The sequence below is a fragment of the Lolium perenne genome, chromosome 3 (assembly GCF_019359855.2).
Source record: "Lolium perenne isolate Kyuss_39 chromosome 3, Kyuss_2.0, whole genome shotgun sequence".
Lineage (NCBI taxonomy): Eukaryota > Viridiplantae > Streptophyta > Magnoliopsida > Poales > Poaceae > Lolium > Lolium perenne.
The window spans coordinates 330,266,362-330,294,337 of NC_067246.2; the positions used below are offsets into that span (position 1 = coordinate 330,266,362).

General features: G+C 51.0%; 1 protein-coding gene across 2 annotated transcripts; it reads left to right on the forward strand.

Moving 5' to 3' along the window:
- The first annotated feature begins 2,919 nt into the window (after positions 1 to 2,919).
- On the forward strand, positions 2,920 to 4,034 carry LOC127345804 (NADPH-dependent aldehyde reductase-like protein, chloroplastic). Of its 2 annotated transcripts, none has more exons than XM_051372330.1 (2): positions 2,920 to 3,007; positions 3,093 to 4,034. In XM_051372330.1, the coding sequence occupies exon 2, from the start codon at positions 3,095 to 3,097 to the stop codon at positions 3,884 to 3,886; it is 792 nt and encodes a 263-aa protein (XP_051228290.1). In that variant the 5' UTR covers positions 2,920 to 3,007; positions 3,093 to 3,094; the 3' UTR covers positions 3,887 to 4,034. The 2 variants fall into 2 exon arrangements, with proteins under 2 accessions (XP_051228290.1, XP_051228289.1); XM_051372329.2 differs by having other exon boundaries at positions 2,977 to 3,023.
- Positions 4,035 to 27,976: the final 23,942 nt, after the last annotated feature.

Here is a 27,976-nt window from a genome sequence, read left to right on the forward strand (position 1 = left end):
AAACTAAAATATAGATCGCTCTCAGCTAAAGATTCCTTTTTTCCAGCGTTTCAGAGAATATACAACAACCGGTCACTTAGAGCATCTCCACCGGCAGCCCCGATAGCAATTTGGGGGCTGGGAGCGAAAATGGGCTCGCACCGGCGCGCCCCAAACGGCGCCGGCCAATTTTCGAGCCCAATAGAATCGCCGGCAACCCCGTGCCGGCCCCTTCGCCAAGGGCGCGAATCGGGCACGTCGGCGCCTCGCGGAACGACGGTTTTCGCGGGTGGGGGCGCCTTGTCAGCGAGGGGACGCGGCGGTTCGCATCAGAAACGACGCGGGGAGGTTGGTCATCGGCGTTAATGGCCTCCTGCGCGGAAATCAAAACGGCGAGGGTGGCGACTGGACACGCGGCGTCCACCTACCTTACCCACGCGCCTTCAATGCGCGTCCGCCGCCTCCCATAAAACCTCACCGGCGCGCACTTCTCTCTTTTCCCCGCCGTCCAACCCTAGCCACCGCCGTCCTCAACCTCCGCGCGAACCCCCACCCACACGCACCCCGCCGACGCGATGGCGCACAACGACCAGGCCGGCGGCAGCGGCGGCGGCATGCTCCGCTCGACGCAGCTGACGTTCGACGAGGCCAACGTGTTGTACTAGCACCGCATCCCCGTGCCAGTACAGTACAAGTTGCCGCACGGTTGGCACGTCTCCAACGGCGGCTTCGCCGTGCCGCCGCCGCCGCCGCGAGGACCGCAGACGCGGGCCCTCGCCAAGGAACGGCGGGCCGAGATGACGCCGGAGGAGAGGAGCCTACCGGAGAACGCCGTCGATAGCCCGTCCTGGGCAGGGCGCTTCGAGCACGAGCGCGCCGTCGAGATCGCGCGGACGGACAACCCCTCGGGCGGCCGCTTCAACAACGTCGGGCGCCGTGCCTGGTGGTATGGCCGCTCCGTCGATGACACGCTCCGCGAGTACGGCTTCCGGCCACGCGTCCGCGGGCAACGGGAGCCGGTATATTTCACGCAGGCGGCGAACATGGCGCCGACGCCTACCACGCAGAGGGCGCCGGAACGGACCGCGGCGTCCGGAACCTCACGCACCGGATCGTCTGCCATCGCGCGCACGCGCTCGGCCCCGCCCGCGCCCCCTTCCGGAGGCGTTGTCATTCGCGACGACGCGAGGCGCGCGTCCTCTGCTCCGGCTCGTCGGACGACGGGGTCGGGCCGCCACTCCCGCGTCAAGGAGGAGGACGTCTCGCCACCACTTCCGTTGGCGAAGAAGAAATGGTGGGAGAAGGAGGCCGAGGCGCAGGCGGCCCTCCGTGGCGACGGCGACGAGGAGGAGTTCCCCGCCCTGCAGTACATTGTCGGCCGCTCCGTCGACGAAGACTACCGGCATATCGCGATCGACCCGCGGCAGGCGGCGATGTGGTCCGCCAGAGACCACGGCGCCAACTACGTCGACCTCGCCGGACCATCGGAGCTGCCGGCGCCAAAGGAGGAGAAGGCCGACGAGGAGGAGGCCGACGACGCCGACAGTTGGTCCTTCGGGACGTCCAGCGGCGACGAACTGGACTTCAGCGCCTTCGACTCCCCGCGCCGCTAGATGTTTATTTTCAGTTTTTTAGTTTAAATTCGCGTTAAATTTGTTCAAATTTCGTTCGAACTTCGTATGAATATCGTTTTCAACATTTAATTTTGTTTTTCTAAATATATCGGGGCCGCCGGTTTGGGGGCGCCGGTGTGGGAGCAGCATCGCAAATAGAGGATGTTGTGCCGACGCTCCCCAAACGGAATTGCTGGCGCCTATTTAGAGGCTGCTGGTGGAATGGTCTTAGACGTCTCACGTCGCTGCGCGGCTTTGTAAGCAATGATGACGTCCCACCAATCGGAGGTGGATGCGTAACTTTGTGATGCCATTGTTGTCTTTCCCCTGTAAGAGGGTCTAGATGGCCCACGTGAAGAGGTAGTCCTTGTAAAGATGGACAGTCGTTTCAAAAGCAGATAGGGATAGCAGACATATGAGGGGAGCGGCGATTGTCCCGTGCACGGAACGTCCCCGTGCTCGAAAACATTAGATTTCATCAGGAAACATTTGAGTCTTAGATTTTTAATACATAATAAAACTTAATGTTATTTACAGCTCGGATTTTAAAGCAAGAAACAAAGTAAATAGAACGACAACCACGTGTGCACAGATGTCCCGTGCAAGGTAGAATGACATTTCTGGGACATATGGGGTCATGTGGACATTTCTGCAACGCCTAGAAGCTCTAGTTCCCCGCCGACAGACAGCCAGGAGGAGTATTGGGAGGCCGACGACGGCCATGAGAAGGAGAGGAAGGTCATCGCCGACGACGGCCATGAGAATGAGGAGGAGGAAGAGGAGGAGGAGGAAGAGGTTGAGGAGGACGACGAGGGGGACACAAGTTCCTCCGACGTGTCGAACGATACCGGATCTTCGGAAGAGGTGACGAGTAGGAAGCGCCACCGTAAGGACGACGAGACGGGACCATCAAAAAGAGAAGTAGTTTAAAAAATTAGTTCATTTTTTCGTAGTTTTTATAGGGAATTTGTTTATGTTGCACTACTTTGAAAATTTGTTCATATTTTTTGAAGTCTTCTCCATACCTACAAATTTCTTCTCTCTATTGAAATAAAAATATAAAAAAATAGATACATTATTTTAATGTTTGGGGTGCATTTAGGAGACGCGGCTAGGGAGCGACGTCTCCCAAACGTGACACGAAGAAAACACGTCACCCAAACGCTCGATCCGGCGCCGTTTGGAGGTCGCTTTGGGGGACACGGCTGGAGATGCTCTTAGGTTTCACCACATTTGAGTCTTAGATTTTCAAAACGTAATAAAACTTAATGTTATTTGTAGCTCGGATCTTAAAGCAGGAATCAAACGGGATGTCCCGTGCACGATAGAATGTCATTTCTGCGACATATGGGGTCATGTAGTATCCATCCTCCGGATCACGCTCATTGTTCCTGAAATAAATACGAATACACGAGGTCTCAGCCTGAAAAAGTATATGTCTCGTTAGCTCTTGCATCTTGTCTTTGATCCGCATAACCAACCACTAGTTTCAATTCGCAGGCATGGCCGAGAACAACGGTAGCTCTTCACTGACGCTCCACGGGCGCGTGGCGATCGTTACAGGCGGCGCCGGCGGCATCGGCTCGGCCGTCTCGAAGCACCTCGCCTCCCTCGGCGCGCGCGTGGCGGTCGCCTACTTCGGGGACCCAGCGCCGGTGAGGGAGCTCGTGGTCGGCATCAACGCCACGCACGGTGCGGATCCTCCGCGGGCCCTTGCGGTGCATGCCGACGTGTCGGACGCGGCGCAGGTGAGGGCGCTGTTCGACGTAGCGGCCGCGGCATTCGGCGGGGAGCTCCACATCCTGGTGACGACGGCGGCGGTGCTGGACTTCTCCTACCCGACGCTGGCGGAGACTACGGAAGAGTCCTACGACGCCATGTTCGGCACCAACGCGCGGGGCACCTTCCTGTGCTGCCGCGAGGCCGCAAACCGGCTGGCGCGCGACGGGCGTGGCCGCATCGTCACCTTCTCGTCGTCGGGGGTCGGGTCACTGCGCCCCGGGTACGCGGCGTACGCGGCGAGCAAGGCGGCCGTGGAGGTGATGACGAGGATCCTGGCGCGGGAGCTGCGCGGCACGGGGATCACCGCCAACGCCGTGGCGCCAGGGTCCACGGCAACGCCCATGTTCTACAACGGGAAGACGCCGGAGGAGGCCGACCGGTACATCGCCGAGGCGCCGCTGGGGCGGCTCGGCATGCCGGAGGACATCGCGCCGCTCGTCGGCTTCCTTGTCAGCGACGCCGGCGGATGGGTCAACGCCCAGGTCCTGCGCTGCAACGGCGGCACCATCTAACTACTGTACCTTTTCTGATGAGTCCTTAGGATCCATGTGGATCTGTCAATGGGTACACTGTTTTCTGATTGCTCTCTTCCTGTTTTTTCAACGTGTTATTCATCTTAGTGACAGATCAACAAGCCGGCAAAGGTGGTAAGCGGGCTTAGAGCATCTTCAGCCGCCGTCCTCAAAGAGATTTTCAACGGTGACGGATCTAGTGTTTGGGGACGTATTTTCTTCGTGCTGTGTTTCGGAATGTCGCCCCCAGCCGTGTCCCCTAAAAACGCTCCCAAACATTAAAATAATATATCGGTTCTTATTGTTTCAATAGAGAGAAGAAATTTGTAGGTACAGTGAAGACTTCAAAAATTATAAACTAATTTTTAAAGTAGTGCAACATAAATAAATTACATATAAAAACTTCAAAAAGAATGAACTATTTTTTTAAACTACTTCTTCTTTGATGGGCCCGCCTCATCGTCCTCACGGTGGTGCTTCCTACTCGCCACCTCTTCCGAAGAGCCAGTGTCGTTCGACTCGTCGGAGGAACTTGTGTCCTTCCCGTCGTCCTCCTCAACCTCTTCCTCTTCCTCCTCCTCCTCCTCCTCCTTCTCATGGTCGTCGTCGGCGACGGCCTTCCCCTCCTTCTCATGGCTGTCGTCGGCCTCCCAATCCTCTTCCTGGTTGTCCGTCGGCAGGGTACTAGAGATGCTAGGTGTTGCAACTCTGTCCCACCAATGGCGTCATCCCGATGACTTCCCCTCGCTCTCGGTGTCCGATGGCAAAGAGAGGTTGCTCATGGTGAGAGAGGATGGTGAGAGAGGAGAGGAGAGATGAATGGCGCTGGCCGATTGTAGATCGGAGAGCACATACGTATGGGTCTTATTGAGCGCGGATGAATGGCGACGCAGATATCGAAGAGAGCTGTGGTTGCTCTTCCGCGGAGTTCACGCTCCATTCCGGCGGTTCGCGCATCGATCGACGCTGTTGCCACTGCGACTGTTCCTCTTCTCGCTAGCTGCACCGTGGCTAGGTAGGCGACGGTTGAGCGTCTGTTGGTGAGTCGCTGACGCGTCGGTCCCGTGTCTCCTCGCCTCGCTTCTCGTTGTGTATGCAGTGTTCGGAGCGTCCCCTATGGAGCGGGGACAGGCTCGAGGCGTCGGACACCGTATTGAGCTGCGCCGGATGGAAAGAGCCTTTGGGGCGCGCGGATGGGAACGAAAAAATATCTGACTCGCCCAAATACCTTTGGGGGACGCGGCTGAAGATGCTCTTAGGATCACCACAAATACATGTTCTCAAAACTTTGGGTATTTTATAGTCACATATACACATACATGAAAATCACCACAAATACATGTTCTCAAAACTTTGGGTATTTTGGACAATTCACTTGTTTACATATATAGTCTTGAATCATGAACACATTTTTGGAAATCATGACTTTTTTTGAGTAAATGAAATAGAAGTTATTTACTAATCATTTCTTGACATAACTGAATAGTTTCGTTCAAAAAAAAACATAACTGAATAGTTATTGAACCAAACTTGCATCTTATTAATTTTGGGATATTCACTGTATGATGGAAAACAATGATTATATTCATGTTAATTTCGACCAATAACGATCTCTAATTATTCCAGTGCTTTATCTTACGAGTAATCTCTCTTCTGAAAATTTGTAAGCTGTCCAACTTCCAACAACAAACAGGTGAGTAAATGGCCTGTCACATCTTGTCCTCCGATGAACAATAACATTTGCAGAAGAAGTGGGTCTAGTAATTAATTGTTTGACAAATGGCACATTTAAAATCATTGCTGCCAACCACGGTAGAGATATTCAATTGTTTTCCAAGACTAGCGTAAAAGTATCTTGTGTATGATACTACTATATTTTACTATCTCCAGAATATATGGTATCGTAAGTACTATTATAGTCTCTTTATATTAATTAATTTGTAGAATCTCAATACAAATATATGTAAAAGATTTACTTGACATTAAATTTTTCTCTAGTAGTATATGCTATAATACGATATCTACTTATGATACTAGTATCCCCTCTTTCATCCTTAATTGTCACATCGGTATTTTGTATTCATAAAATACATGATACTACCTATAAAACTTTCATTGTGAGTAGTCTAAAGTATGCACTCCAAACTCATTTTTGCACATGTCCCAATGGAAAAGAAAAACATAGTCAAGGTAAAGAGAACACTAGTGCTCTCAGGTATACACGGAATCTTCTTCCTTACACAAAAACTAATCATTGAGCCTCCGATAGCGTCTACTATATATCATACAAGGTTAGAGCATTTCCAGTAGCTCTCCCCAAAAGCCTCCGATAGCCGATCTTGTGGCGTCGCTGCAAAAAAATACGCTCAACCACGGCCTCCAAATTTGTTTTTCCGCCGACGTGGCCCAACTCTTCATCCGGAGCCCCCCGGTCGAACTCAATCTATAGGGGGCTAGAGGGGGCGCCGGTGTGGCAAGAAAACGCCGCGGGCTAGCCTTATCGGCGACCAGAGCCAAAAAAAGCACAACTATTTTCCTCCTTTTCGCCTCGCAACAACTATCGCCGCTGCAACCACCCCTCGCCGCGACGGTCCATTGCCGCCGGTAGGAACCCACTCCGCCGCCGCAAACAATCCGCCTCCAACCCTCGCCACCTCTCCGGCCCTTCCCACCGTCGTCGTTCACCGCTCCCGCCACCACTGCTAGCTCCATCCCCACCGCACTCCCACCTTGCACGTGAGGTGTTCGGCTATTTGCCAATGCGATGGACTCGGACGACGAGGATGTCATGGCCGCGCTGATGGACGAGGAGCTCGTTGTCGCGGCTGCTACCAGGGGCACCGAGGAGGACAAGTCGACCATTAGTGGCTCCGCTCCAGGGCATCTCAAGATCAAGCCAAGGAGAGGATGGAAGGCTACTGCATGCTCTACGCCGACTACTTCACCGACGATCCATTGCACGACGATACCTTATTCCGCCGTCGTTTCCGGATGAGTATGAAGCTCTTTTTGAAGATAGTCGAGAATTTGAGAGAGATCGACTACTTCAAATTAAAAAAGAGACGCCGTCGGCGATCTTGGTTTCTCAACAATTCAGAAATGCACGGTGGCTCTTCGGATGCTTGCCTATGGAATTGCAGGTGATATACAAGATGACTATCTGCACATGGCAGATTCCACGACCATTGATTGCTTGTATAGATTCTGCAGGGCAATTGTGGTGATGTTTGGAAAGACCTATCTGCGCACACCCAATGCGGCAGACACAACTCGGATCTCGGCACAAAATGCAGGGAGAGGTTTTCCTGTGATGCTTGGCAACATCGACTGTATGCACTGGGCATGGAAGAACTGTCCATTTGCACACCAGGCCATGTATAAGGGACACAAAGGTGCATGCAGTGTTGTGCTTGAGGTAATGGCTGGCCAGGATCTATGTATTTGGCATGCGTTCTTCGGCGTGGCAGGATCACAAGATGATATCAATGTGATGCAGTGCTCTGATGTGTTTTAGCAGCTTGTCGAAGGCAATGCCCCTCCGGTGCAGTTTGAGATCAATGGGCACCTGTATGAAAAGGGATACTATCTTGAAGATGGCTTCTATCCAAGATGGTCAATATTTGTGAAGACAATCTCGAACCCTATACCTCGAGGGAAGTGACAAGGTATTAACTTATCAATGCCTACGTATTGTAGACTAGGGTTTCGTTGGAAGTAGAGGGCAAGTAGATCTCGAAGGTTTCAGCCGAAAAGTACTCGATGATTAAGAAACTAGGGTTGTGTTGACAATTGATTCGATCCTCTCTTTGTCCCTCGACTCCCCCTTATATAGGAGGCGGAGCCGAGGGTTTCGTAATACACAAGTTACAGAGTCCGGGAGGGTTTCCAACCCATCCCGCAAGATTACAAGTAGTATTTCCTAATACAACTCTAGCTTTCCTTAATAATAACTTGGGCTTCCGATTCTTCTTATTCTTCGAGTCGTGGGTCTTCAGTAAACCCCGGGTACCATCTTCGGCAGGCCCATTGGGGATGCCTATGTCAGTATCCCCCGAGATTTTGCTTGAATCGAAGAATCAGGGAAAATCTCCAACTTTAATCTTTCAATAACTCTGCCGAATTTATCACATATCTTTGGATATGCAATCATATATTGTACAGGGATGATGGTAGTTGGGGCTAGTTCATCTGACGGATCAGGTACTAGTTAACTGCTCTAGTGGCAATCCGCAAAAACCTACTTCAAGATCACGTCCCTGGACATGATCTCGGGATACTGGTGTAAACTTAGACATGTGTCGCTTAAGGTCTTACCATTCTATCGAGTCCCAGTCATATTTTATCGGGTACCTAACGCGTCCGTTAGGATTTTTCTTCGTATCTGTTGATAAGGAAAAAAGTAGCAAACCGACGTCAGAGACGGCGCCACGCCGCTCAGAACGGATCTGGGGTCTTACCTTCGCAAAGTTTTGCGGCATTCAGAGATTATTCGCTACTTTGGCGCTCTGATAATATATTGTCGAGTGCTTTTTCGGCTGTTGGAATAGCACATTTTATTGAGTCAACGGATGACTTATTTTGCCTTCCCGATGGGAGTATATGTAGAGTTATTTGTATAACTCGAAATATGCTCACTTCTTTTTTCTTCTCTCTCTTTCTTTCTTTCTTCCATTTTTTTTATAATTTCATCGGGCACGCGAACAGCGTTCCCGATGGGAGTAGCCCCCGAGGCTACAGCCAAGGACTCGTGCTTGGTTGTAGGCTCAACACTTTAATGCCTCATGTCACTATATTTTCATTCTTTCTCGAACTTCTCATATCTATCGGGTGCGCGACCAGCGCTCCCGATGGTAGTAGCCCCCGAGCATTTGATCAAAAACTTGTATTTGACCAAAGGCTCCTGAAATAATCAATAATCTTCTGCTGTCGCCATTCTTATGAAGCTTCATAGCCGAGATTTTCTCCTGCCAAGGTGACATCATTGCTGACGATAGCCACGATCATTGTATCGGGAAAACGCGAGAACTGCTCTCTCTCTCTGTCCTGCGGGCCCAAATTTCTTACCAAGTTGACACGTCGTGCAAGTGGGGGACACACGTCCTCCACTTTTCCTGGCGCACGCACTGTAGCGCCTGTTCCTTCCCATCTTAGTGAAATTGCGTTTTTACCCCTTGTCCACGTGTACACCATCTATCGCACAATTTCTCCATCCAACGGTGCGTCGATTCACTGCACCTCTACTTAAGGTCATCGTCTTCCTCCTTCCACACTTTCGCTCGCGCCGCTCCTCTTCTCTCCTCTATCAAAATCCCCATTGCGCCCAACACATCTCGAGCTCAACCATACTCACACTTTTCTCCTGCGCCATTGTTGATGCCACCTCGGAGACTCACCAGGCACAGCACTCCCGAGTCCAAGATGGCAACCGCGGATCTGGGGAGCACTGAGTGGGAGAGATCCAAAATCTCCCCCCAAGACATCAACTTGCTGAAGAAACTTGGGATCAGCAAGAAGCAAGATGCTCTGCGCTTCCCCAGCGAAGAAAGCTATCCATCCCCTCCTATGGAGTATCGGGTCAGTTTCGTTGACCACCTCATCCGCGGCCTTTCTACCCCCATTCACAATTTTCTACGGGGGTTGCTTTTTGTGTACGGATTGCAACTTCACCATCTTACTCCCAACTCCATCCTCCACATCTCGATCTTTATCACTCTTTGTGAATCCTTCCTTGGAGTCCAGCCTATCTGGGCTTTATGGAAACGCATTTTTCTCTATCGCCGTAATGGCTCTGCCAACGTTGCCTATAACATAGGCGGCGTTGTTATCTGCGTTCACCCTAATGTCGAGTACTTTGACGTCAAATTCCCTGATGGTTGTATATCCACGAGGAGAACCATGGATCAGTTGAAGATAACATTCCTCCTTTTGATGGTACCGAAAAAATCTATCGCCGTCGGTCCTGGGATGCAGAGGCTAGCGACGAAGAAAAAGCGGCGACAGAGGCGCTGATGACACGCATCCATCAGCCTCAAAATACCCGTGGACAAGAATTGTCAGGTATCCAAATCACAGCGTATTTCCTTAGGATTAGGGTGCAGCCTCTACAAGCTCGCAAAAACCCCCTTTGGATGTATGCTGGCGATGAAGATGTGGATCGCCTGTCGACAGATTTATCGGTCAAGGACTTAGAAAAACTTGTCTGAAAGATCTCATCGCTTAGCAAGAAAGACGTCGTCCCGTCATCTTGCCGTGTAACACCATATAGCGCCACCAACGCGCTCCCTCAGGTAATTTTTGTTTGACTATTTTTTGTCGACTACTATTTTGCTGACATCCCTTGCATAACTTCTTGTCGACATTCTTTGCCTTTGTAGAATCATCCAGTTCTAGCTTCTCTTCCTCCTCTTCCTGAAGGTGGAGAAGTCGAAGAACGGGTTGTTGTCACCGACGACAACCAGGGTACTTCTCGCCCTGAGAGTGAAATCGCGGGTTCTCAAAGATCCGCGGCATCCTCTGAAAAGGAAGTTGAAACCGAGGCTACCGCATCGACACACTCTCCTCCCCCAGCTGCTTCTCCAAAGAACAAGAGAAAAAGGGACGAAGTTGTCGATTCCGGCACCTCCAAAGCCGGTGCTTCGCGTACCGAAGAAGTTGTTCCTGATGCTGGAAGGAAAGCTTTCAACCCTTACGAAGATGCTCTTGTCAGCTTGTAAGTTCTTGCTGCTCTTGGTTGCGCGTTCTCGATATTTTGTCTATTTTGTTTCTTATCTTATCGCCTAATTTATTGTAGTGGCGACGAGGATGAAAATACACCTAGTGACGCGACTGCTCGAACGAGTACGTCCCGTACTTTAGTTGTCTCTGATGCTCAACCTGATGGGGACGAAACTTCGCCTCCTCAACAAGACATAGAGCATCCAACTCCAGCTGCGAGCCCCCGAGCCTCTTCACCAAAGAGAGCTAGGGTAGAACCGGCCAAGGAGCCTATCCTGTTGGCTGGTAGTTCCACGACACCTTCATTGGATGATGTAAGTTTTTCACTTCTTTTTCCGAGCATTTCAGTACTTTCAACTCCCCTTTGTTTCTTGCTAGGTGCTGTCGAACTTTCTCTTCCTATATTGACTTCTCTTTTCTTTTGGTCTTCTCTTCAGCGTTTGATGAAGGAGTTTATCCGTCTCGGTGCCCAATTCGTCGGGTACCGTGACCATGCCAAGAAGCTTGAAGGTACTTTTTTTATCTGCTTCCTCTGCTAAATATACTCCACTATTTTTGTCATAACATTTTACTGTCGTTTTTGATGCCAGAAAATCTTGCGGAATCCAACAAACGTGCTGACGCGCTTGCTATCAAGTTAGAGCAGAATGAAAAAGCTCGCCAGAAAGCTGAAGCAGATGCTGCCGCCATCGAAAATCTTCGAAAAAGACTTCATGACGCGGAAACTTCTTTGAGCGAAAATATAGCTCAGCAATCTGCTCGTGAAGAAGAGATCCTTACTCACTTGGAGTCGCAGAGTCGACGTTTTGTTAGTAAGTATTCAGATCTTTGCTATTACTTCGGGTCATCATATTTTGTCCTTGTTTGCCTTTTTCCTGACAAGCTTCTTTTTACTCATTTAGGGAGAACGCAGCAAGATTATGATCTGGCGAGTCCTGAAGGTGATCGTCTTCTCGACGCGCTATCCCTCCTTGAAATTCATGGAGATGAGGCACGCGAAGGCCTTACTGAATCCAGAACAGGTCTATCGCGGCTTTTTCCCTACTTCTTCGCGAAGAAAGAGGAACCCACGGCTTTTAGTGATTTTGCCAAGTGCTTCAATTCTCAAGAAGATCTTGGGCTCAAACTTCGCCAAGAAAGCTTGAAAGTTGGTGTTGAAGGCACTATCGCCTTGGTTGCTGATAGCCAACAAGATGTCGACTTGACGAAAGTTGGCGATACGAAGGAGATGGAGATGAAGAGGTGGCAGTCGCTGATTAAGGCTGTCAAGCCAAATTCAAAGAAAATCCTCGCCTACCTCGGATGCAAAACAACTCCCGCTCCAAGCTCTTCCAAGCCAGAGGTCAAGTAGACCGTCTTGCCTGCCTTTTCTTTCTTTTCTCTTTTGACGTCTATCGCCATAGATGTAGTTTGCGACAGCGCACTGTTGGTTTACTAGGATCCCAACTCTTGCGAGAGCTATGTAAATACTTTGAAGATCAATGGAAATCTTTTTTGCTTCATGATTGATGTCGCACTTTTATTTCCAGTTGGTATTTGATAACTACACTTCAACTCCTCGTCCTTCCGATGCTTTTCCTTCTTCGTCCTGTTTGAAGAAAACACATGTTGCTAATGAACTTAATGAAGATTCCTCGAGTAAGGGTTCGGCACAAGATTTCGAAGAACTTCGCCAACAACTCCAGTCTATGAAGAAGCAAGTACTTATGACAATGGAGCAGTCTTGAAAATCGCTGGAGAGGGAAAAAATTGCGCTTCAGCAAGCTCAGGATGCTCTAGCTGTAAAAGAGGCTGCGATTAGGGAGGCTGCCGAAGCTTCTTCTCGAGAGAATTACATGCTCCAACTAATGAATGATTCCAACTTGGATATGACAGGTATACTCCATTCACTCGACCGTGCTTGATGTTGTTCTTGCTGTTCTTCCTTCCTTACCGATTTTTCCACTGAAACAGGTTCATTTTTGGATACCGCTGCCGAGGATCAACGTGTTGAAGCCCGATCCAATGTGCTTCTCAGACTTGCCGAAGAACATGGTTCCATTTTTTGGGTTACGCCTGAACGTACCCGCCAAATCGTCAGATTTCAAGATCGTGCGGGTCAGGTCCGTGATTTCCTCGACTTCTGTACAAGGACATTGTCCTTAGTTTACAGCATTATGTTCCCGCGCAATAAGATGCCAGAAACCCTTCCTGATCTGGTGGATAAATTTCGGGATGCACCTCGAATCCATGGATTTGTGCGGGCCCAACTATCTGCCGGCGCCAGATTTGCTATGATGATGATACAAATCTGCTATCCCAAGTTAGACATGAGTCGAATTGTTGCCAAGTGCCTGGCCAAGATGGCGAAAAGGAAGAGGAACATTGGCAAAATTGATGACATTGTGACCCCTGTCGCAGAAGAGATGATGGATGAACTTCTTCGGATGGACGCTGAGTTCTTCGTGAAGGGCAGCTATGCTGAACATAGTACTCGTACTGCAAATAATGAACGGATGACCATAGATGATATACTAGGCAGCAATTGAGAGTCTCTTTTTTTGCTTGTAGACTTTTCTCAGGAGTTGCATCTTCTACGTTGTAAACATAATCTATATTGTAAAGCCACGAAATATTTTTATTTTTCCTCATCAAGCCCCCGAGCGTTTTTGGTGGCGGTTTTCTCTATTGTGTATGCGAGGTTGAACCAAGGCAAGATAAATTATATTGAGTGTACTATTTTTGCGGGTATTAGCCCCCGAGCTTTTTTGTTGATCACTATTTTGCATCGTCTTTTTATTTGGCGAGGTGCTTTGCACCAAGGCGAAATATTTTTTGCAAGATGTATTCATCGGCATTTTATATATATATTGTAACTTCTGGACGCAAGCCCCCGAGCATGTCGAAGAAAAAGATGTATATCTCCACTATCTTTATTATATTGCAGCAGCGCGAGTCCGCCTCATTAAAAACCTTTTTCAGCCCCACTCGGTGCCCTGAAAAAGGAAAAGAGTGCGTCTGAAAACTCGCGGGCGTTTCAGTACATTGTATTTTTACAAGGAGGACTATATTTCGACTCTAGGCATAAAAACGCCTGAGATGTGCCACGTTCCAAGGATTTGGCTCGACAGCTCCTGACTTCTTGTCCTTTATCCTGTATGCTCCTCCTTCGATTACTTCTGTGACGATGTAAGGTCCAAGCCACGGCGACTCGAGTTTTTCATGGCTTTTTTTATTGAGTCGCAGAACTAAGTCTCCAACCTGAAAAGATCTTGGTCGCAAACGTCGACTGTGGTAGTTTTTCAGATCTTGCTGGTACTTAGCGACCCGTGATAACACTTCGTCTCGAACCTCATGTTGGGGGGATGACCCCCGGTATGCCAAAGGCATGCCAAACCGGATGGTTTGAGGCATCGAGATACCGGTTTAATATTCTTACCGGAACACAAAGGTAGGAGTTTGGGCTAAGTGAAGCTAAGCCGGTATCCCCAAGGGGGTATGCCGGAACCCGGTAAAGAAGATACCGGAGAGAAGGGCCTGTCGGCGGGACTGGTCAAAGATTCTCTTCAGAGCAAGAAGACAAGGATGAGCTAAGCAAAGCGGCTTTAATCAGAGCCCTGGCGCCAAAGAGAGAGATGACGCTGAAAGGAGCCGGAGGACGTCAGCGCCCCTGATTAAAGAAGACTCCGGCGTCATCTATGATTAAAGTAGCTTTGTAAAGTAGTTTGTCCAGTCAAAGATGCCATTAGGGTTTCTTGTTCTGTAAGCCACCCTCTCCCCTATATAAGGAGAGGGGGTACTGCCTCATACAGGCGCGTGTCCACAGAGAAGATTAGACGATAGAACTTGTATCCAAGCACCTGTAATCATGTTGAGATCAATGAAGCAAGCGATCTAGTAAAGAGTTCTTCCTCTTGTCTCTCTTCTTGCACACCGGCCTTTGGTTGTGTTCTTGAGGAAAGCATCCGGAAGTTCATCCCATCTAATCGCAAACCCTCCCCCGAATCCTCTAGCGTCCATTCGGCCCCAATCTAAGCCATCCTATGGCATCTGTCTGTTCACCACGACGACAGTTGGCGCCCACCGTGGGGCATGAAGTGGCGCTTGCAGGAGTTCACATTCGGGCGGGCATCCTTGAGGTCGCCGGCGAGCGTACGGTGTCCGCGCTCGTGCAGCGCATCTACGGCATGGACTTCATCAACGACAACGCAGGCTGCTTCGCCAACGGCGGCATCTTCCCCAAGAACGGCCGCACCATCGAGTTTGGCAGCCACCGCGTCTACTTCGGCACCGTCCCTGTGCGCCAGCGCCTCTCGCCGGTGCTGGTGGCACCGGACCCGCCAAGGTGGCTCTATGCTGGCCGCGCCGCCGGCAGCGTCGAGGTAATGATGACTGGCATGGTTGGTGCAGGAAAAGAAGCTGTGGATGAAGGTGTTGGTCGTGCGGCCACGACCCGTGCGGCCAAGCACCACTGGAGCGCGACGCTGGCGCTGCGGGAGCATCTTCCGCACCACCGGCAACACCACTCCAAGCAGCGATGAACATGCTGGCAACGCCCATCGCGCAGAACATTGACCCGGCAGCGGCTCAGGCGGAGATGGAGGCACAACGCCAGAAGCTGCTCGCAAACGGCGCCGACATCGTCCGGGCGCAGCGCGAGCTGAACCTAACCCTACGTGAGTATAACGCTGCCCATGGCTTTGCTTCTGTTAGCGCTCATGCTGCTAGGATACCGGAGAACCGGCTAAAAGCTCGCAACCTAGATCAGGATTTGCGCAAAGAAGTTCTTGCCGGCAAAAGTACCTCTGCGTCTGTTAGCATCGTGGAAAAACCTAAGTACGATGGCGAGATAAAACTATAAAAGCTGCTAAAGCTGCAGTAGAGCTATGTGAATCGCTTTCCGGAGATGCTTTGGCAAAACAGCAAGAGCGTGTTAGAGAGCTGCTGGAAACTATTGAGCAGCAGAATGCTGAGCAACTGGCTAAGCTGAACAAGGCCGCGGCCTCAAAATCCGCGCGTTCAACAAAGAATGCCGGAAGCAAGTCCCATGGGCAGGCATCGTCCCCCCATCCGGACAGAAGAAGAGAAAAAGAGATGAACGCACAGCAGATGACTGTGTACGATCCGGTTCTTGCCGGAAAACAACAAGCCGGGCAACACGATGCCGGTAGAAAAAGCCAAGGGGCAGGTCGAGGCTACGCCAGAGGAGGCTATGCCGGAAACAATCATGCCGGTAGATATGAAACCGGGCAAAATTACCGAGCTGCAAGGGCAGTGTGTGAGGAAATGCCACCACCAAGGTACCGGCAGGCAAGAGCCGCGGAACCGGAAAGATACGGAGAGGGAGATTCCGAAGTAGAACGAACAAGAGTCTACCGGAACCCCTTGGGGGATCGCCTGGGGGAGAGATGTTTGCCAGACCAGGATGCGAGGCACAGGCTGGACAGAGTACATCTTTCCGAAATGATCGAGTCTGAGGGTCCTCCTGGCCCGAAGTGTTTTGGCCCACGGATCATGGGAGAAGAGCCACCGGTACGCAATTTCCAGCTGCCCCGAGACACAAAAACGTATGATGGCACGACCAAGCCGGAAGATTGGCTGGCGGACTATGTCACAGCTGTTTATGTAGCTGGTGGTGGAGTAAATGGCGTTGGGCGGTGAGAATCATACCGTCCTACCTGGTAGGCCCTGCACGGATTTGGCTTAACAACTTGCCGGCAGGAAGCATTAACGGATGGCTGGACTTTGAGGAAGCCTTCGTGAACAACTTCAGTAGCACTTACAAGAGGCCAAACCGGCCCCAACAGCTCGCTTTATGCCAGCAACGTGCCGGTGAGACAGACAGGGATTATCTTACCCGATGGAACTCAACAAGAAACACGTGTGAAGGAGTGATTGAAGCACAAGCAATTGCTTGGTTCAGTCAAGGATGCCGGAGAGGATCACCGCTGTGGCAAAAGCTGCAGAGAAGCATGCCAGCAACCTTGGCAGAGATGATACGTGTGGCGGATAGCTATGCATTGGGAGACCCATTGCAACCAGCAGTACAAGCTGAGCCAGAGCAGCGACAGGAACAATACCGGGACAACCGGAACAACAAGAGAAGGGAAGATTTCCCGGATCGAAGGTACGCTCCGCAGCACGTTGCTGCCGTGCAAGAAAATTATGATGCCGGCGGCAGCCAAAGGCAAAAAACCGGATCGCAGCCATGGGCGGGTCCAAAAAAGCAGTGGGTCGAAAAGAAACCCTGGGGCCAGAAAAAGAATTGGCAGGAACCCGTAAAATACACCATGGAAGCCGCCATGGATCAACCTTGCCGGTGGCACACGCCAAACCCGGATCACCCGTCAAATCACCTGACGAAGGATTGTTCTTGGACCAAGTACTTGATGCAAAAGGGAGCGGTAAAGGACGCGCAAGCACAAGGGTGCTCAACAGTGTTGCCACCGTCGCAAGATATGCTGCGTCAGCAACAACTACCACCACCGCCACCACTCACCGGAGCAAATGCTTTACCGGTACAGCATCAGCCAAATAGGCAACAATACCAGCAAGTTAACCGGGTGGAGCAAAACGATGATCAACCACCTCCACCGGCACCTTTAGGCCGTAATGTTTACGAGGGCCCGCATCTGTGCTGTGTTGTCTTTGTCACTGAGCCAACAGACAGGCAAAGTGTGCATCGCCGCTCCATGGAGGTAAACGTCGTGATGCCGGCAGTTCCCAGATACATGCTGTGGTCAGATCAGGAAATTACCTGGTCATTTAAGGATCACCCCAAAATCATGCCGAATCCGGGTGGATACGCTCTTGTTGTGGACCCAATCATGAAAGGGCCGCAAACCCGAGTAAAATTCAGCAAGGTGCTGATAGACAACGGCAGCAGCATAAACATCATGTACAAGCATACCATGCATACGCTGGGCATAACAGAAAACATGCTTCAGCCAACGCGTACAACGTTCCACGGAATCGTTCCGGGCTTGTCCTGTGCTCCGGTAGGAAAAGTTCGGGTGGACGTAGCGTTTGGAGGGCGTGACAATTGCCGGGTTGAAAATGTTGAGTTTGAGGTGGTGGACCTAGATAGTCCTTACCATGCGTTGCTGGGAAGACCAGCGTTGGCAGCTTTCATGGCTACGACTCATACAGCTTACCTCAAAATGAAGATGCCGGCACCTCGTGGACCCTTAACTGTGGTGGGAAACTATAAGGTCTCACTGGAAACTGCATCTGCCGGATCAAACCTAGCGGAATCGCTGGTGATCGCGGAGGAAAAAAGAAGAATGCAAACCGCGGTTGCGCTGGCTCAGTCCTCACAGTTGAGTTTAGCGGCAATGAGTGGAAGCTTGGGCTCACCGGCATTCAAGCCGACAAATGAAACAAAGGACATTGTGCTGGACCCGGCTTACCCAGAGCGCACCGTTCGCATCGGTGCCGGACTCGATCAAGCATAGGAAAACGCGCTCGTCAGCTTCCTCCGTGAGAATCGGAATATCTTTGCCTGATCAACTGATGACTTGGTGGGTGTTCCGAGGGAGCTGGCTGAGCACTCTTTAAATGTCCGGAAAGACGCCAAGCCGGTGCGGCAACCCTTGCGCCGGTTCGCTGAAGATAGGAGGAAGATTATTGGAGAAGAAGTGACCAAACTGCTTGTTGCCGGATTCATTGTGGAGGTCACGCACACAGAGTGGCTGGCCAATCCGGTAATGGTCGAAAAGAAAAAAGATGAGAACTTGGAGGCAAAAGCTCCAAAGGTATGGCGCATGTGCATCGACTACACCAACCTAAACAAGGCTTGCCCAAGAGATCCTTTTCCTTTGCCACGGATCGATCAAGTGATTGATTCAACTGCTGGGTGTGAGTTGTTGTCCTTCCTGGATGCGTATTCCGGTTTCCACCAGATTCCCTTGAAAAAGGAAGATCAAATAAAAACTGCGTTCATTACCCCGCATGGGGCTTATTGCTATGTCACTATGCCCTTTGGTTTGCGCAACGCTGGTGCAACGTACCAGCGCTGTATGCAAAAATGCTTGTTTGATCAAATCGGAAAGAATGTGCAAGTCTATGTAGACGACATTGTGATAAAAACTAAGGTAAAGAACACCTTAATCGACGACATCCGGCAAACATTCGATAACCTAAGACGGTTCCGGATGAAGCTTAATCCGGCAAAATGCACTTTCGGTGTCCCTGCCGGCAAACTGCTCGGTTTCCTTGTGTCAAGCCGGGGCATTGAAGTCAATCCGGTAAAAATCCGGGTAATAGAAAGAATGACTATCCCATGAGAGCTAAAGGATGTGCAGAAATTTACCGGAAGCTTGGCATCGCTAAGCCGGTTCATAAGCAGGCTAGGAGAGAAAGCTTTGCCATTATACGCTCTAATGAAAAAATCCGACACGTTCGTCTGGACCCCTCAGGAGACGCGGCGTTTAAAGAGCTAAAAACCATGCTTGTGACGGCCCCAATCTTGGCCTCACCTTTAGAAAGGGAACCCATGCTGCTTTACATAGGAGCAACGAACCGGGTGGTTAGTGTTGTAGTTATGGTTGAAAGAGAAGAGGAAGGAAAAACCGTCCAGAGGCCGGTATACTACCTGAGCGAGGTGCTCTCCCTCTCAAAACAAAACTACCCTCACTTCCAAAAGATGACTTATGGCGTGTACATGGCCGCCACAAAACTCAAGCATTACTTTGAAGAACATCCTATGAAGGTGGTGAGTGAAGCACCAATCTCCGATATCATGTGCAACAAGGACGCTACCGGAAGGATTGCAAAGTGGGCAATCCAGATATCACCATATGTACCAGTGTACGAAAGAAGAGATGCCATAAAATCACAGGCTTTGGCTGATTTCCTCGTCGATTGGGCGGAGATGCAATACAACCGCCAGATCAGAAGATAGAATACTGGAAAATGCACTTTGATGGATCCAAACTCAAAGAAGGTCTAGGTGCTGGTGTGGTGCTTACCTCGCCAAAAGGAGATCACCTCCGGTATGTTTTGCAAGTGCATTTCAGGGCATCAAATAATGTCGCTGAATATGAAGCTTTGATCCATGGGCTTAAGGTCGCAAAAGAAATCGGTGCACACCGGATCATTTGCTACGGAGATTCAGATCTTGTGGTACAGCAGTGTTCCGGGGATTGGGATGCAAAAGATGCCAACATGGCCTCGTACCGGTTTCACGTGCAAAAGATTGCCGGATTCTACGAAGGGTGTGAGTTTCACCATGTGCCGCGCGCAGAAAATGAAGCCGCGGATGCTTTGTCCAAGCTGGGCTCATCCAGGCAAGAAATTCCTCCCGGAATAGCTTTAGCTCACTTAAGAGTACCATCGATCAAACCAAGCCCGGAATCGGAATCAATTTTCGTACCAGAATCGCATGTAGTACCCATGGATATGGATGAAGGAAACTCGGGGACTGCTCCCGCAAGCTCGGGGACTGCTGCAGCCGTACCGGAAGAAACGATGCTGGTAGATAGCATGGAGATAGATGCACCGGTGTTTTTGGTTCGAGAGACACCGTCGTGGGTTAAACCTATTAAGGAATTCCTGATCAACGGCACCTTGCCGGATGACGAAAACGAATCAAGGAGAATCCAAAGAAGGTCCAAAGCATATACATTCATCAACGGTGAGGTGTACAAGAGAAGCGTCACCGGTGTCCTTCAAAGATGTGTGGAACCGGAAGAAGGGAAAGAAATGCTTGAGGAGATTCACCAAGGAGAATGTGGCCATCATGCTTCATCAAGGGCGCTGGTAGCAAAAGTATTCCGGCATGGGTTTTATTGGCCCACTGCTTTGGAAAACGCTGAGGATTTAGTAAGAAAATGCAACGGGTGCCAGAGGTACGCCAAGCAAAATCATACCCCAGCGTCCGGTTTAAAAACAATACCATTAACATGGCCGTTTGCCGTTTGGTGCCTCGATATGGTCGGCCCATTCAAAACTGCAAGGAGCAGCATGACTCACATCTTGGTTATGGTGGATAAATTCACCAAATGGCTAGAAGTGAAACCTATCGCAAAATGTGATGGGCATACAGCGGTGAAGTTCTTAAAAGATGTCATTTTGCGGTATGGATACCCGCACAGCATCATCACTGACAATGGAACCAACTTTGCTCAAGGTGAGTTCAAAAGGTTTTGTGAGGACAACAACATCCAGTTGGATTTGTGCTCAGTGGCACACCCACAAGGCAATGGCCAAGTGGAAAGAATGAATGCTTTGGTACTTTCCGGTATCAAACCAAGGCTCGTTGAGGCGGTAGAAAAGTCGCCGGGGCGTTGGCTTGATGAGCTACCATCAGTGTTGTGGAGCATAAGAACAACTCCAAACCGGTCCACTGGGTACACCCCATTCTTCATGGTATACGGAGCAGAAGCAGTCATACCAACTGACATCATTCATGATTCACCAAGGGTACAGCTCTATACTGAGCAAGAGGTCAAAGAGGCCAGAGAAAATGATGTGGACTTGCTAGAAGAAGCAAGAGAGCTGGCCTTGGCAAGAACAGCCATTTACCAGCAAAACCTCAGACGCTATCATAGCCGGAAGGTTAACCCGAGAGTTTTCCGGGAAGGAGATCTGGTGCTACGCCTAGTGCAGCGCACTGAAGGCCGGCATAAGCTCTCACCACCATGGGAAGGTCCCTTCATTGTAAGCAAAGTGCTTCACAATGATGCATACTACTTGATCGATGCACATGAGTGGAAAAAAGGAAAGGCGGACAGGTCCGGAGAGGAGAGCAAGTGTCCGTGGAACGTAGCTCTATTGCGTCCTTTCTACTCTTGAAGTTGTGGAGTAAGAAGTTCCTTTTTGTACCTTACATGCTATGAATAAAATATGTCGGAACCTCAAATGAATCTCGGGGACTACCCCAACCTAAGTTGCATGCAACATGTTTATTTTTTCAGTTCACCGGCTGCTTGGTGAACATTTTTTCTTTTCGGTTTAGTAGCGTGCTAAACCTACCGGAGTCTTCGACTCTGCTGCTGTCCGCAAACCGGCTTCATGGCAAGCAAGATAAACCGGTAGCAACTAAGCACGCGAACCGCGAAGAGAGAGAGTGGGAACAAACAATCCGGAAAAATTTATCTAACCCCGGTTAAACCGGTTTTTTGCAAAATTTCGAAGTTATTTCTAAGTTCAAGAAAATGCTTGTTTGGTGAAAGAACCTTGCGCTCATACGCCAAAGAATGCCCAGAGAAGGCAGGCAGAGCCAAGGCAAAAGAACCAAGTGTGCATCGAATTGGATGCGGAAACAATTTGGAAATCTTTGCAGTGCAGGATAAAAGCAAAACCAAAAGCAAATACGCTAAGGCAAACTTAAGATAATTGACTACCGGTATAACTTACCGGCATAAACTGTTGTACGGCAACCAAAAGCGAACTTAGAGTTTTACATCATAAACCCCGGCATACCGGGGTAGAATTTAACGGGACATTGTTTTGAGATAAGCAGGACCAAAGAGCATAACACAGGTAAGTTTTCAAGCAAGTGGATGATCAGGCAGCGGGGGCTTCAGGAGGGGCATCGCCAGCACCGGCATCGACCAGAGGCTCCTCCTCGGCTTCATCCTCCTCCTTGTCGAGATAATCTTGGACGTCAGGAGGGGAAGGGATGAAGGTGCGCATGTCAGCGTACTCCGCGATGTGGTACGCGCGATCCTGCCGCTTAGCGGTAAGAATCGGGTCCAGATCGGTTTCCGCGCCTTCGCGCACTCCGGTGAGGGCATCCAAGTTCAGCTCCGGATACCATGAGCAAGCAACGCGGAGGGCAGAGTCTGCTCCAGCGCGGGCAGCAGAGCACTGCCACTCGCGGATCCTCTTGCCGGCGCCCTTAAGGCGGTCGCTGATCAGTGAGAAAGTATTCGGCACCTCCTCGCCAGGCCACAGAGTCCTGAAGAGCTGGGTAGCTACATCAGGAATGTCAGACAGGTTGCGATCTATGGCGCGCATATGAGACACCCGCGCGCTCAGCGCGACCAGATGGTCATAGGGGGTCCATGGCGCGCCAAGATTCTCTTGGCCCTGGGCAGTGCGGTGCTCGTCAACCTTCTTGACAGGAAACCTCTGAGAGTCCGGGAAGAGGCCTGTGCAAAGAAAGAAAAAGGCTAAGGAAAGGAATCCGAAAGAAAATACAACCGGAAGGAAAGATAACGAAAAGAAAATGCGATCGGAAGAAAAAAGGCTTGTGGACAGTAGTCAGAAAGAGCAAAAGGAAAGGACTTACGGTAGGCATGTGTGTCAGTTTGCAAGACCAGCCGGTTGCACTCCTTCTGCTCCGCCTCCAGCCGTGCAGCTTTTTCCTCGGCAGCCTTCCGGGCTTTGGCCAGCTCCTCCAGCTCAGCTAGCAACACCATGTTGGCGTTGCCGGCATCTTCAAGAGCCTCATTCATCTTGGCCGCTGCATCAGCTTCAGCAGCTTTGAAAGCCTTAGCATGATCAAGCCCCAGCTGGATGAACTGGGACTTGAGCTCCTGGTAGCTGGTCTTTTGGGCGCTCAGTGACAAAGTATTAACTTGTCAATGCCTACAAGTAGTAGACTAAAGTTTTGTTGGATGTAGAGGGCAAGTAGATCTCGAAGGTTTCAGCCGAAAAGTACTCGACGAAATACAAACTAGGGTTTACTCAACAATGATTCGATGATCCTCTCGTCCCTCGACCCCCCCTTATATATGAGGTGGAGCCGAGGGATTCATATTGTACACGTTACAGAGTCCGGGAAGTTTCTTAACTCATCCCGTAAGATTACAAACAACCCTTCCTATTACAACTCTAACTTTCCTCAATAGTATCTTTGGGCTTCCGAGTCTTCTTATTCTTCGGGTAGTGGGCCTTCATCAAACCCCGGGTACTATCTTTGGCAGGCCCATTGGGGATGCCTATGTCACTCAGCTCCTCCTGATGCTGCCGGATGAGCTGGTCCTTCTCCCCTGTAACCCGGAAAAGAAGGTGTTAACAAAATTGTGCTGGTTAAGATGAAAAGAAAACCAAGCTAGCAGGAAAGAGGAAAAATTGTACGTTGGGCGGCGGCGAGCTGTTCCTTGAGAGCCTCAATGGAAGCTTCCGGGATCACTGTTAAGCAAAAATTATAAATGTTAGGGGGAAAAAAGGTTTCCGGTAAGAAGATGCCGGTGGTACAAAAACTTACCTTGGCACTTATCATGTGCCTCAGCGAGGTCCCGATGTTCCCATAGAAGCTCCTCAAAGAGGGCCTTCCGAGCGTCAGCCGTGAGCTGTTCAAGAAAAAGAGATTAGCTAAGTTTTGCGCTAAGAACGAGGTTCTTAAACCGAAACTCGGGGACTGGCAGTGCTAGTTTCGCGCGTTTTAAGTTAAGTTTTGCGCTAAGAACAAGGTTCTTAAACCGAAACTCGGGGACTGGCAGTGCTAGTTTCGCGCGTTTTAAGCTAAGCTTTGCGCTAAGAACAAGGTTCTTAACCCGAAACTCGGGGACTGGCAGTGCTAGTTTTGCGCGTTTTTAAGCTAAGTTTCGCGCTAAGAACAAAATTCTTAACCCGAAGCTCGGGGACTGGCAGTACCGGTTTCACGCTAAGTTTTTAGGTTAAAGTTTTGTGCTAAAAGCTGCGCTCTCACCACAAAACTCGGGGACTGGGAAGATAGACAAGAGAGGAACCGACATGAAACTAAAGAAAAGATAGAAAAAATCCGGAAGCAAGGAAACCGGTAAAAGTTGAAAAGAGTTAGTAAAGCGTACCATCAAGTTGTTCGTGGCATCATACCACGCGCTGTCGAGCTCCTTCACGGCGCAGCGAAGCCGCATGAAGTGCTCCTCGGAAGACCGGTCCCCAACGGGGTCAGGTGCCGGCAGTCATATCTGCGGCGTTCCACTTCTGGGCGTAGGGCAGCAGATGCCCCAGCTCCCGGCCCTTGCGCTGGAACTCAGTGATACGGCCAAGCAGGCCGGTGGCCTTCTTGCTAGCAGCACTGGCGGCCTTGGAGACGTGCAGCACCAGGGGCTGCTGGCCGCCGGAAGGGGCGTTGGAGGCCGTCGCCTTCCCCTTGATAAGCTTGGATATCTTGGGCGGCGGCGCAGTTGGAGCAGCCCCGGAGGGCTTGATGCGAGGAGCATCTGGCGGTGGCATTAGAATAGTTCGTGGAGAAGGGGGAGCGCTAGGTGCGTCACCCAGGTTGGAACTTTCCGGCGCGGAAGTTCCCGGCGCGGAAGTTGTCTTCTTTTCAAGGACGGGAGGAGCCAAAGGCTCCGCCCGCCCGGCAGCTTCTTCCTCGGCGCCGATGTTGCTGGCGCCGGTATCCTGGTTCTCTGGAAGGAAGGAAAGATCCTCCTCCGTGCGGTGTTCTGGCGGTGTAGGGGTCGCACGCCCCAAACTTGTTGTGCCCCCCAGAGGGGAGGCAGAGGTATTGCCGGCACCAGATGGTGCCGGGCTTGAGCGAGGAGGAGGGGTTGAGGTCCTTGCGGAACCTTCAGAGCCCGTTGGCCTTGAGCCAAGCTTGAGTGCAGCGCTGAGAAAAAGAAAGAAAAACAGTTGGAGAAAAGCAACCGGAAAAAGAACTTGGCAAAAAGAGGCAAGCAAGAAAACAAGAAACTTACCCGGAGGCAGTCGGCATCTGCTTGTGCCCGTAGCGACGCATGCCCACTTCCTTCTCCCCCAAGGGCTCAGTCCGGAAGCGCTTGGAGGGAGGGGCCTGGCTGGAACCGGCATCAGATGTCGGCATCTTGTTCTTTTGGCCCTGGGCCATGAGTTTGTCCACAAACTCGGAGCCGGCCTCGGCGCGCAAGGGCGGCACGTGCTCATGGACCTATGAGTTAAAAATGGCTAAGAAGCGATTCGCGAAAAAGCAACAATGAAAGAAGAAGAAGAAACCAGAAAAGAAAAATACCTCAAGCATGGTCAGATCATCCGAAGAACCGGTTGGCTCCGGCGGAGACCTGCCAAGGCGCGAGGCTGGGGTCTTGCCCATCTTCAGATCTTTCCAAAAAATGTAGGGATCTGGGTCGACGGAGTCAAGGGCGCGCTTCACGCAGATCCCACGCCGCTCTGCTTGGATGAGGGGGAAGCGGTCCTTGGCCTGAAACACGAAAAAAGAGGGTTAACAAGAGCAAAAAAGTTACCGGCAAAACCGACCCTAATTGCGTAATCTCTTACTTCTTGGGTCGGAGGGTTAGTAGTGCTGAGGGGAAGGAGGCCCCATTCCCAGTCAAACGGCACGGCAGTTTGGCAAATCTGCCTAGCCTTGCGGACGACGTCCTTCTTGCTAAGGGGGCGGCCTGTGATCTTGGTCGGATCGCCAGGACCGTACATTTCGCTCATCCTATGCATCCGGCGCTTGAGAGCAAGCACCCGGCGAGAAATAAAAGTGCGGATGATATCATCCGAGCAGATGTTGGTCTCCTTCTTCAAAGTGGCCATGAAGCGTACCACCCGGTTGGTTTCGGTATGATCCGCCTTCGGGTTATAGCTCCAGTTGGCTCTGCTGGGAGGCCCCACTTTGAACGGCGGAAGATCAATGAGATTTGCGCGGCCGTTGTTCTTCACGTAGAAGAAAGTTCCTTGCCAGGTGCGACAGGACTCGAGGCCAGTAAACTTAAAGAAAGGACTCCCCTGGCGGGAGCCAACGATGCAGGACCCGCACTCCACAGGCGGCTTGGGCTTAGGAATTTCCTTGCCCTGAACGGAATTAATCCGTAGAGAAAAGAAGCGGGCAAACGTCTCACGAGTGGGACGAATGCCGATGTAGGCCTCCATGAAGGTGGCATAGCAGGAAAGGTAAAAGACGGCATTGCCAGGAAGGTGATGAGGTTGGAGTTAATAGAAATCTAAGAACTCTCGGAAAAAAGGCGAGGCAGGAAGGCCGAAGCCACGCTCAAAATGAGCAAGGAAAACAACATGTTCACCGGGCTGGGGCTCCGGTTCAATTTCGTCACCGGGAAGCCGGCAGGTTACTCCTTCCGGAATCCTGCGGGACCGGTATAGCCAATCGATCTCGTATTCGGTAACATTGGAGCCCATCCAGGCTCCACGAGTGATGGGGGAAGGCTCTACGCCGGATGCTTCGCTAGAGCTACCGGATTCTAGGTGGCTACCGGATTCTTGGCGGCTACCGGATCCCTGCTGGCTACCGGATTCTTGGCGGCTACCGGATCCCTGCTGGTTGCCGGAATTGGTATCCATCGGATTTGAAGCCGTAGATCCACCGGAAGATTGTCTACGCCGGCTACCGGAGGAGGAAGAAGATGAAGCAGAGGAAGATTCCTCGCTAGACATGGGTTTGGAGGCGAAAAAACAGAAATCCCACAGTTGAAACCCGCGCGAAGATCTACAAGTAAGAAGAAAATCAAAGAAAAAGAGGAAATAAGAACACTATCGACCCAAGATCTAGAAAACAAGCAAATGGCAAGCAAAATGAGATTGGCACTAACCTCGAGCGGCGCAGTCGCTGGGGAAGACGTTCGCCGGCGAAGGAGCGCACCTACTGTCGCCGACGAGCACCGTCGACGGCGAAGCGGAGAAGGACGCGAAGAAGCAAGAATGCTGCGGGCGCGACGGAGGTGCTGCGGAAGATTTCCGCACGGCGAGGTCCGGCGGAAACGCGGCGTGAGCTCGCCGGGCGACAGAGCTCAGGCGAACGACGGCGGACGAAGAGCGGCGAAGGCGCAGAGGCGAGGAGTACTGTGCGCGAAGGTTGGGGAATGCAAGAAGAGGAAGAAGAAAGGACAGTTCTCCTTATAAAGAAGAGAGAAGGTGGGCCGAAAACCGCCGGGCCGCGGCGGTTCGCCTCGCGGCCCGCGACGGTTCGCACCACGGGCCGCCACGTGGCGAGGAAGTACACGCGAAAAAATAAGAAGCCACACGGAGGCACACACGAGATCCGAAGTGGCTAGTGGGATCCGCAGTGGTGCATTTAATGAACGCGCGGGAGTCGAAGCGAAGTGACAACTGACACTGGCGCGCCAGTTAACAGTGCGCATGTCACTGACAGGCGTGAGGCCCGAAATATTCTCGACTTTGCCGAGGAAAGAGTAAATGCGAATGATACCGGAGAAAAGAGATGCCGGGGGATGCCTTGCAAAGAGAGAAAAGACAAATAAGGGCAAAGATGCCAGATCCAAGTTCGAAGCCGGAGAGATTAAACCGGTATCCTAAAAAGATAAAAACCTGGCATGGTCTGTAGGATAGAATCCGCCAGACTATACCAGCTTCGGGGACTAATGTTGGGGGGATGACCCCCGGTATGCCAAAGGCATGCCAAACCAGATGGTTTGAGGCATCGAGATACCGGTTTAATATTCTTACCGGAACACAAAGGTAGGAGTTTGGGCTAAGTGAAGCTAAGCCGGTATCCCCAAGGGAGTATGCCGGAACCCGGTAAAGAAGATACCGGAGAGAAGGGCCTGTCGGCGGGATTGGTCA